The 11136-nt window shown below is 37.1% G+C and overlaps 1 protein-coding gene and 1 long non-coding RNA gene across 2 annotated transcripts; both read right to left on the bottom strand.

Annotated features, from left to right (window-relative positions):
- Positions 1 to 688: 688 nt before the first annotated feature.
- On the bottom strand, positions 689 to 4371 carry LOC146484029 (uncharacterized). The gene is made up of 2 exons (XR_014863681.1): positions 4297 to 4371; positions 689 to 2032 (listed from the first exon to the last, which is right to left on the bottom strand). It is a non-coding gene; the product is annotated as an uncharacterized LOC146484029 (long non-coding RNA).
- A 1309-nt stretch (positions 4372 to 5680) lies between these two features.
- Positions 5681 to 9657, bottom strand: LOC146484028 (uncharacterized). Its single transcript, XM_085105363.1, has 3 exons — positions 9594 to 9657; positions 6920 to 7136; positions 5681 to 6347 (listed from the first exon to the last, which is right to left on the bottom strand). The coding sequence occupies exons 2-3, from the start codon at positions 7134 to 7136 to the stop codon at positions 6073 to 6075; spliced, it is 492 nt and encodes a 163-aa protein (XP_084961489.1). The 5' UTR covers positions 9594 to 9657; the 3' UTR covers positions 5681 to 6072.
- Positions 9658 to 11136: the final 1479 nt, after the last annotated feature.

Raw genomic sequence — 11136 nt, 5'->3', positions numbered from 1 at the left:
CGCAGATGCTATCCATCAACATGCACTAGCAAACACAGAAACCCTTTCCTTTTCTCTCTGCACGGTCACTTTTCCAAACAATTAGCTTTTTTTCTTGCCAAATTCTTATCATATAACGTTGGTTTTGGTGATTCAGGCTCTGTTTGTAACTTAAATTATTTGTTGCCTTTGAACAAATCTTATGTTGAAAACTAGCACACTTTTCTAATCCTTACTGACCTTACTCACAAATGGAGAGAGCTGATTAAAGTCGTGTTTACAGGCTCCCACAACATTAATCATAAAAACTGAATTCTCATTAGACCAAAGAGCTAAAGGAGGAGTTAATACCACATGGATCCAGAATAATAGACCTGGATGAACTCAGGAATGGGTTGCAAAGATGTCAACATTGTAAATCAGGTGAGGCCAGGTACTCTTTCAAGATGATTTACGCTTTTAGGGAACTATTTTCATGCCAAATGTCACGAAATCCTAATGAGCGGTTTCTTAGAAAACAGTTCATTTCCACGAAAACAACCAGTCACAAATTTTTGGTTAAATACGCATGCATGACTTTAATTGGGTTTCACGGCAAAGATGAAAAGCATGCAAAAGGTCTTCGTGAATGACTTTTTTGCTCGGAAAGAAAAGAAAAAGAGTTCAGAAACGAGAAACTTAGTTATTTAAGAACAAAACTTAACTTTATTTATTATCCATTTCAGGTGAAATTGAGGGATCACTTTATCGACCGCCGTATTTTCGTACCACAACCCTAGCGCGCGAATAGCGTCACTAACTGAAACCGGCGAAAACTGTGTACAGACACCTTAATTGGATTACACAGCACGTTAGAGGGTCGGTGCATCCAAGATATGCTAATTACAATCAATGTTTCCAAGATAAAGCATCTTCTACAATAAGAAATTTATTCAATGTAAAAATCACTAATTATAATTTAAGGGGCACAGAGGCAACAGGAGCCATGGCTGGCACAAGAGAATTTTTTAAAAGGATTCGTCACACAGGATTTTAAAATTTGAGAATTTTTGAATTTTTGACTGTCAGATTTAAGTTGAATTCGTGTACATATATTTTAATTAAGTAATAAAATTATTTACTTTGATTGCTTACTTTTAGAGCGATTTCCAATTGAGTGTCGCAAAACCAGAACCAAAGTAATTACTCTGGCCAATCGCAACAAATGTAAACAACAACGAGCCAATCAGAATTCGAAGCAAATACATGTAGCCGGCGTCAAGCGCGGGAAAGCTCGTGTGGCCAAAACACGATTGGTTTTGGTTTGGATTCCCATTGGTTGAGGAAGTGGCGCGAGTTTTGTTAATCAATCACAGAGCGTAGTAATGCAAAACCAAAGCAATCGCAAAATTTCATTTCGACACTCAATTGAAAACCGCTCTATCTTAACATAGTAGTACAGGACGTGAATCTAGCCCAAGATTAACAAAGCTAAGATGAATCCTAACTTTTGTTTGTCGACAATAGCCTATTGCTATGCCAACAATAATCTATTGATAAGAAACAGTCCATAGGATACATCGTAAATTAGGAAGTCTTCGTCAATCTGATCCCTGAAGGAATACTGCATTGTTCCAAAGAGATACCTTCAGCCCATAGCGCCTTACAACCAGTATGAAAGATCGGCAAATAACCAATGATACTACATATAATACGCATTAACAATTATTAGCACAAAATTGATGGTGAAGTACTATCTTTGTCCTATCCGTACTTCTTCTCCCTCAGTTTTCTTTCCTCTTCCTTTTCTATTAATCTACTGACGTTGTTCTTTTTTTCCTCTTTTCGGTCCCCTTCTGGTTCGTTCCTCTGCCTCTGGATCTTCTTCTTCGTTTTCGGCTTCTTCTTCCCCGCTTCCTGGTGCAGTGCCATTGATACATGGTCTAGGGGGTGGGGGTGGGGGTGGTGGTGGGGGCATCTGTCTCTTTATTCTGTGACTTTCCTCAATTGGCAAAGAATTGATGACAATAAGTCCAAATGCGAGGACAAGCATGCTAACAACTACGATGTGCATCTGTTGGGAAGAATAAGAAGAAAATGAAATCTTTCGGCACATATCATAATAAGCCAGTGGTGGTTGATCCATCATGTTATTACAGCAGTTACGTATAACACGTGACCCTCCATCTTCAAAAGAGTCGGCTAAAGTTGCGTTTTGGTAAACGTCAATCAAATAAAAGCTGTTTAAATTATTTTGAATTTCAAGGCAACAGAGCCAATTTTGCATTTTGAACTAAAACTTGTAATTCTGAGATTCCGAGAAAATTAACTTACGGAGTTTTCTTTGTTTTCTTGTAATCGTGCCCGGACCATTATAGTTGCCGCAACGATATATATGGTTATTACGGAAAGTGGTGGAAACTGCATAAAAACTACGTACATCCAATATTGTTCCTAAGCACAGCTCTCCTAAACGACGCGTGCTGAATATATCTTGCTTAATTTTAATCATTCTTTTTTTTTTTTTTTACCGTGGAACAAATTATCTAGCTTCCCTCGCGGCTCTTTTGGCTCGTCAAACAATTATCGGAAACTACTAAGGTATCTTGAGCTGCACTCATAATGTATTGCTTGTTTCATCCCTTTTTATGTTTGTATTTCATGACGATCTGAAGAGTGTAAGCTTATCGACTGTATTGGTTCACTGCAATGGTTTTTGCCTCTCAGGTTTCAAATGAAAAAAAACCCGATGATGATAAGGTGAGTGAGGCTTTAGATTATTCGATTATTTATGCCGTCAAATCTGTCCTAAAGATGGACAATCACTGTGAGTGTTTGGCTATGAAATTTTTTTTAACATTCTCCATGATCTATTTTTGGTGTTGCGTTTTTTGTTTTATCACTAATTAGTGTTTTCATTCTCGAACACAAACCTTGCTCAAGCGGTCATTATTGATATGTGACTTTCGCATTGTTAAGTACTCCATAAAATTACTCTGAATTACATCACACTTTTGATTTATGTTTAACATCGTCTTAAAAGTTGTTTGCTGTGTATGAAAGATGACATTGCTTAATAAACAGATAAGGAAAATTCTACGTTATCACGCAAGCCGGTGCCGAGTCTTGCATACACTCATAATTTGCAAAAGGGCTTACTGCAATATAAGACGACAAAATTCTATTTTAGAATTCACTGCATGTCGATATTCGATTGCGAATGCGCCATGTATCGCAAATCTATTGTTCATACTAAGTACAGACCACTAATTAACCAGAAGTTAACTGATCGCCATTGAATTCAATTTACTCCTCTCGGCTTTGTCTCTGTGATATTTTGTCAACTAAACACAAATCTTAAAGTAATTTTCAAACACGAAATAACGAAATACATTAAAAGGCCATTATATAAACTGACTTAAACAATGCAAACTTAAGACCTAAGTGAAACTCAATTTTAATAGTGATACGGTTGAGCTTAGCAATCAACTTTGCTTTTCGTTTTTCAATGTTTGAGTTCCACGCAAACTGAAACCGCAAATGTTGCTGTTGCAGTGAATAAAATTTTATGTTAAAAAATGTTCTGAAGAGCGTATTCTAATTAACGCTTTCAATTTTCAAGATCGTCAACAAAGTATCAAAAAAATGCAATTTCCGTTTTCCAACCTTGGCAAAGAGAGAGCACTCTAGAACCTGGAGCATACTGTGCGAATCATTGGAAGTCTAAAGCTTTATCCAGTTACCCGCGTTGTTCTGATTTCTCCTAGTAGCACTGATGATGAAATCAGTAAAGATTGATCAAATTAAATAATTTAAACCACGGTTTGACATACAAAAGCTGGTTACCAAACTCCTTTTGAAACCTTAGGTATTCTAATCAACAAATTAACTACTCGACAAAAACATTGCCAGATCGGCGTATCATAATTTTTTCCACAATATCCAGTCGAAAACAACCCCACTAGGTATCTTTGAGCCAGGTTAATGGGACAAGATTAGGCCATGCTATTTGTGACGATTATAAATAGGAGTTGAGCAATAAGCATGGAATATTCGAACAGTGAGACTAGTAACTGCCTAGGCTTGATATGAGTACGAAGGATTTGTCAGCTCAATGGATAGCGGCGATCTTTAAGTCGAGCTTTGTGAATTGTTCAAAACGGCTTATTTGTGGCAACGCCAGAAGGTCTTGGTTTTAGTTCATGAAGAAGACGGCCCTAGTCAGCCTTAAACGTCAAAGTAATTTCTGTTTAAAAGGAGAAATTAACCGCCTAAAAGCCGTGTTTTCGTCAACTTACTGGACAGCCTAAGGCAAAAGTATTATAAGGACCAACTTACTTTAAATCTGATCAAGTTACTCCTCAAATGAGGTCCACTTCGCCAGGTGAGGTCAACTTCGCTTGGACAGGTTATTTAAAGAATGGTGTGAGTTATAACGTACCACTTGGGGTGAAGCAGTTATACCAAAAATATCATCCAATATCAACTACACTTATTCACACGACCAGTATCAAAATACGTCATTTTATTATGAATATCTTTGCTCACGCCATTGTTGCATCTTCTGGAAACTTACCCGATAAATCATATCCGGAAATATAATGCAAAATCTATTACGAAGCAAAGTTTTAAGAAAAGGGAAAAAAATCCAGCTTCACAAACGCTATTTCAACTGATTTTTCAACTATTTCAAATTATTAGCGTTATCGGATTTCAAAGCCTCGAGCTGACGCGTCAAGACCGTAAGGCAGCATGGGTAATTCGGCTGTCATTTCACGTTGTCAGTACCATAGGATGGTTGGGTGAAAATACCATACACATTTGCCTGTGTATTTCTTTTCTGTAGAGGTGAGCCAAGCCAAGTTTGGTAAATTTCATGATCAAATGTGAGCTCGCGGAATAGACTAAGTATTGTTGTTTCAAACTGCTGTGGTTTATCGACATGTGAGCCGACATTCATTAGCCTGCGGAAGCTTTAAAAAAGCGGCTACTGCATGAAAACCACCACCATTCATTTTTTCGTTCCGGCCGTCTTTGTCTCATGCAGCTTTGCCTTTTCAACAAAAAACAAATTGCATTGTCATGGTGTGGTCCCATCCGGTTTCCTTTCCTTTTTTATTATATTGACTACTGTTTGGTCGCCTGCTGTATTGGCTCATCCTACAGCAATTTTACCCCGATTATCGATATATAATGGTCAAGAATATTGTGGTTGGCCCTGCCCCAAATCATAAATGGGACCCACGCACGCAGTTATTCTGGATATTTGTTATTAACTATAAATGGAAACTGATGATATTGCTAAATTTTGAACTGTCAGGTCGTAAAACTTCAAACCTTCAAATTTTGAGACAAATGTTTTTAAAGGTTGCTCTTTATGCATGAACATTTAAGTGTTAAAAGTGTTTATAAAACACTTGGCCCAGATCTTATCAACAAAACACCTGGACTGCCCTGGTGATGAATTTTCTGATCAATTATCAAACAGGTATATAGCTGTTTGAAGTGCGTCCTTGTGGAATTAGGCTTGGGGGCCCATATTCCTCAGCTTAATAAATACAAACATGTGAAAAGGGTCCCTGAGAATTCAACAGGTCCATAGTGTTTCACGCCATCATGATAACAGAGATTTTTGTTCTTATAGTCTCAACAAGAACTATTACTGCTACCAAAACAAGAACCTTTTTTCGCTTCAGAAGGGCGATAAAAATCCTTGACCCGATTGTTTTTAGAACTTTTAATGTCATCGTGTTCAAATTGGGTCAAAGTACATGTAATCAGGTAATGCGCCTCTTTACAAGCGCTATTGGTATTTTTACTTTGTCATATCACTTCTAAACAGTTGAAAATTAATAACACTGCGTCTTAGGCCCGTCCACCCTAGAACAGTGGGTCACGTTTGGCCACTTTTTGAAGACGTACATTCGGCCGTGCGGTCATAAGACTTCTTTTATTATGGAACAATAAGAATTTAATTTTAACTTAGAAAACAAAGTCGTGAAAGTAATCAAAGCTGAGGACGTTGGGGGTACAGTTTACTTTATACCGAGACGGGGAAAAAAGTTAAGTAGTTTAGTTTCCGCCACTGTCCAGTTTTCCTCCTTTTCTTTTCCTTTATTCTTCTCCAGCTTCTGTGGGACAGAGTAAACCAGCAGGAGTTCCTTCCTCGGCCTCTGAGTCTCCGCTTTCGGAAATATCTAGCAATGTGTCATTCACACATGGTCGAGGTGGGGGTGGGGTTTGAGAGCGCTTTCTCCTGACTGTTTTTAGCTTCCTTACAAGATTGCCTGCACCACATTTGAAGAAAAGATACATCCTCTCGTCTGATGCTATGTAACCTGAGCTGTACCTTTTTATCCAACCCTTGAAGCCGTTTGTAGTTCCTGGCGCTAAAGCAAAGAAAATAAGAATTAATAAAGCTGCAAAACGAGCTAATAACTAATAACAAATAAACAAACAAACAAATACATAAATGCATAAAGTAGCATATACCAAGGCTGCATACAAAGAACGTAGTTTTAAAAATCATTATAAGTATTGTGAACATCGTTTGTACCGTATTGTAAGTATGTAAGTATTGTAAGTAATTATTATCGTATTGTAAGTAACGGTATAATTGTTAGTACCGGTGTACCTGTATTGTAAGTTGTGTAGCTAGTTTGTTGTGTAGGTAACTATAGTTAAGTATGTTTCTTTTTTTGTTTTGTAATGCAGTGTCATATGGTAATATAAGTAATGAAATGTACTGTTCTGAAGTACTCAATAAAATGTTAAAAAAAAAACTGCTGAAAAATCATTATAGAAGGCTTCTTTTAGCCCAGTTTATTTTGAAAATGAATCGATCTGGTGTCTCAGTTTATACCACTGAGGAAAAACCATCACCCCCTGTTAAGATAGTTTTTATTATTTTATTGTTTTTAAAGAGGGCTATTATAGTTTTCTAGGTAAAGTATTTACTAACCGAGTGAAAACGACAAACGCCTGAAACAGAAGCCATTATTACGAGCTTTGATGAAATGGCGGGAGATCAACAGTGGAATCCTGGGACTATTGTGTTGAACCGCTGACTCCTCAGACTCTTGCATTTCTTGTGAACGAGGTTTCATTTCCGCAAATGGCGCAGAATTGATAAGAATGACTCCTAAGAAGAAGAATACCACGCTGACAAGGGCATGCATCTATGAGTAAAGGAAAAACATTAGGACTCCTGCTATTATAAAACATTAATTGGCAGAACGTGTAACTAAATGTAACATAAACTGCTATAGTGATCTGCTTCAAACTTCTCAAAAAATCCAGTACAAAACAGCATAAAATGTCTATACTTGGGCCTCTATTTTCCTGTCAGTACAGACCATAGAAAACTGCTTTTGTTAAATGCTATCTTTATCATCATATCAAAGGAGTTTTCAGTACTCATATAGACCATAAAATGTTCAAAACTTAAGTGGAACTCACTGCGCACGTTACACTTGTACAACAGCTACGAACGAATCAGCGTCGGCCGGAATTTAGGCAGCCAGTAAAAATCAATTTTGACTCTCTTTTTGTCGAATTCGCGTGATGAATATTCCGCATGTAGACGCCAAGTTCCGTGGAAACGTGACCTATCGAATATCCAGGGATAAAGTTTCCATTCTGTGATTAACATGATTTAAATCGGTCGTCATCCTTTCATGCATGTAGGCACGGAATATCCGGAAGTTAAACCGACGGGTAAATAAAATGTTTAACGCTCACTTTACGGCCAGTTTTTGACATGGAACATCCTTACAAATGTTATAAGGATGACAGCCATGAAAAATGATGGATGATTGGAATTGCATAGGATTTGTGCACGTCGCGCAGAAAATTTAAGTCTATTTAAATAAGTGAGCGATGTCGGAATGGCCTAATATCGGCCCCTGATAAATGCCATAACGTTTTGACGCAGGTATTCTTTTGTAAAGATATATGCGGTCAGGAAAGTCGTATTCGATTCATTTGTGTCTTTTTTGATTCACAAAAGGGTCTCTGCGCAGTCCTTTTTTCCTGCAACAGAAGCACGTTTATAATCACGCACCTGGGGGGCAATAAAAAAAACGCGTTACAAACATGGATAAAGCTATCCAAACTATTTATCTTGCTGCCAGGAAGTAAAGCTTCTTTCGCTCCTTCCCTTCGTCAGTTCCAGCCAAGGTTGGAAAGATCATCCTTAAAATTTTCTTTTATCAAGTTTTCAGGACACAGAAAATGACACTAACAAAGTTTCACGGGTGTATTAGATTGCCTAATTTGAGATCACTTCACTCTCGATTTGAAACAAGTTTCTATGTTGGAAATATCTTTCAAGTAACTGAGAAGTTAGACAGCGGTTACGAACTACCAAGCGGTCGTTTTGGAATTTAGTAACGTAACTTACACGCCCCTCAAGTCACGTGACATAAATTAACTTTTCACTTTCTTGAAAAATGTGCCCCAAAGGAATCGAAAGCTTGTAACACTTCAAATTTTTTGATCCTGAAAGCTAATTTTATTTTTCAATCTCAAATGACAGGAACAATTTATTTTCTCATAGTGTCTTTGTTTTTGACACTTTTACAACGTAATGCCGGAACTTATAGGCCCTATGCAAAAATGGCTGACATTTTAATATTCTTTTGTTTGCATTCAAACTAGCATCACTAACCTCGTTCTTGGGTTCAAAAATCAAGAGAATATTTCGCCGTGAACGAGGCTAGAGAGGCTAATTTGAATGCAGACAAAAGGATATTAGAATGTCAGCCATTTTTGAATAGGGTCTATTTCTAGAAGAGTTTGATGGAGTGGATGGACGACCATTAATCCGTCTAGGAAGTATAGGCAAGTATTGAAAGGATGAAAAGAAAGATCTTAATATTGGCGCTAGCCGCCAGGGCCGGGTTCATGGAAACGCTGGCCAGTTTGAGTGAACCATTCATGAAAAGGGTATTTTGTGACTGCAATAAAGCTCAGTTACACAATGAAACACACAACTTGGATGATAGATCTTAATATTGGCGCTAGCTGCCAGGGCCGCGTTCTTAGGAAAGCTGGGCAGTTTGAGTGAACCATTCAAAATGAAAACTTTCCATCTGAAACCCCTAATTTACCTTCGAGGTATCAAAGAGAAGTGAAATTGAAGAATTGAAATGACAAAATCATGATCATGTTTATAAATATACAAGTTAAGTATAAAAGGGGCATTTCGTGACTGCGATAAACCTGACACAATGAAACACACAACTTGGATGTTGGGCTTATTCTCAGGATAACAGAGATCTTTAGAAATTGCAGTAATACAAAATATCAGATAATACAACGTCCATAGCACAAAAAAGTATTCTATTCTGAGCATGCACTAATTTACGATATCTATTTTTGCTGTTTTTGAGTTTCATCCAAGAATACATGTATACGTTGTTTATACAAAGAGAAAGCTTAGTTGTTTTATTTACATCCAATATTGGGTATGTTGAGCATGCTGTTCTTATAAACGTTTTATCAGATAAAAATCTCTTTTAGAACACTCGTGATGTGTCTCAGTGCTGGTATAATCTGAGGGTATTTTCTGAGTCAATGTCAATTTTGAGTTTCTAAGCCTAAGAAAAAAATTACCTGAAAAACACGAGACTTACCTTCAAAAACGATATTTGACTTGAAGTCTTGTTACTGAAGATGTTGCCCCAACGCGACTGTTTGATAGTGGGAGTTACAAAGTAAGTGGTTGGGCAGTTATACACAAAATATCACCCAATATCACCCGCAAAATATTCACACGATTAAGTCTATGAAATAATGATTACGATGATTATTGACGTTTAATTTCAGAGTAAATTTATTGTCTCACGATGATGCCACATTTTTTACCCTAAAATACATCTAAATGCTGATATTAGATGTGTGAAAAAGGTTTGAATAGACAATAAATGATACCGTGAAATTAAACCTGTTACAGGTAATTTAAATTCGTGATGTATGATTACTTTACGTTTTTCGCATGAACAATTTTCACCCAGTGTTATAAGAAGTATAGTTCTTGGCAATTTAAGAGAACGAATTTTGCAAGGTAGTCCTATCGCCAAATTGGCGACATTTAGTAGATTAAAGTTTGTCAAAACTGTGATAGGTGATGAAGGCAAAGCGCTGTAACAGTTTACATACTGAAATACGTCATTACCAGAAATTCTATTTTTAATCTCAGTTTTGAAAGGTCTGAAACGTTGAAACCTTATCAACATTAAGAGAAAATACATTGGGCTATTTTGCACGAAAAACAACAGGAATAGATAGATTAATTCAATAACAAGCATTCAGTAAGTTAGTATTTATTCAAACATTATTTTATCTTTGCTGCAGTACTGTTGCAGTGCTCGAGTAAAACGACGCAGGTGAGTATCAAAGAACGGTTCGTCTTTAATGTGTGAGTGACGTGCAGACAGCAGTGTTGGTTAAGACAAAACAGACACTCGAATTTGCGTCAAAAGAACTCAGACCAATGCGTGTCAATTTCTAATCCAGTTTCTTTAATTCAAGCAAATTCGCAAAAGGAACACGAGCGGGCTTGGGTTGATTCCACTTTATTAAAGTTTATTTCAGGTATATCAAATAAATCAAAGACTTGGCATATCAGCTGGCCCTTTTAAAATGGATTTTATTGCGGTTTCCCACGCTAAATTATTATACCTACGTTCGTGAAATTTCGTACCTTTACCACAAGACTTAATATTATTGCCCCTTCCTGTGACAAAGAAAATAGGTGATTTTAACGATGACGTAATTTTACTACGTCTACCAGAATCCTCTTCGTTTTTCCTTTCTTATATAAATTTTGTAATCCCAGTGAGCTTTAGATAACAATATCCCTAATTTGCAAAACAAAACAAAAATCTGAAGGATTCTTGAGAATGATGTATTGTTCAGTGAATGACACAGGCATACTCGGAAAAAGGAAATCTGAGTGTTCCTATCAAGAGTCGAAACTAACTACCTTCCGATTACTAGTTCGGTTGCTCTACCACTTAGCTACATGAGACTCGTAGGAGCTAAGGCCATTGACTAGGTTCATGGACAAACATCCTATATACTGCTAGGATTGGAGTGTCAATGTGTGTCAATGACGCCGTCGTGAAAATGACCTATTGAGAATTTAATGAGTATTAAATATAATGGACTTTCTTT

Source organism: Pavona decussata, unplaced genomic scaffold, assembly GCF_977016875.1.
Source record: "Pavona decussata unplaced genomic scaffold, jaPavDecu1.1 SCAFFOLD_37, whole genome shotgun sequence".
Classification (NCBI taxonomy): domain Eukaryota; kingdom Metazoa; phylum Cnidaria; class Anthozoa; order Scleractinia; family Agariciidae; genus Pavona; species Pavona decussata.
The sequence above is the reverse complement of the archived record's forward strand: the minus strand, read 5'-3'. Positions and strand labels throughout refer to the sequence as shown.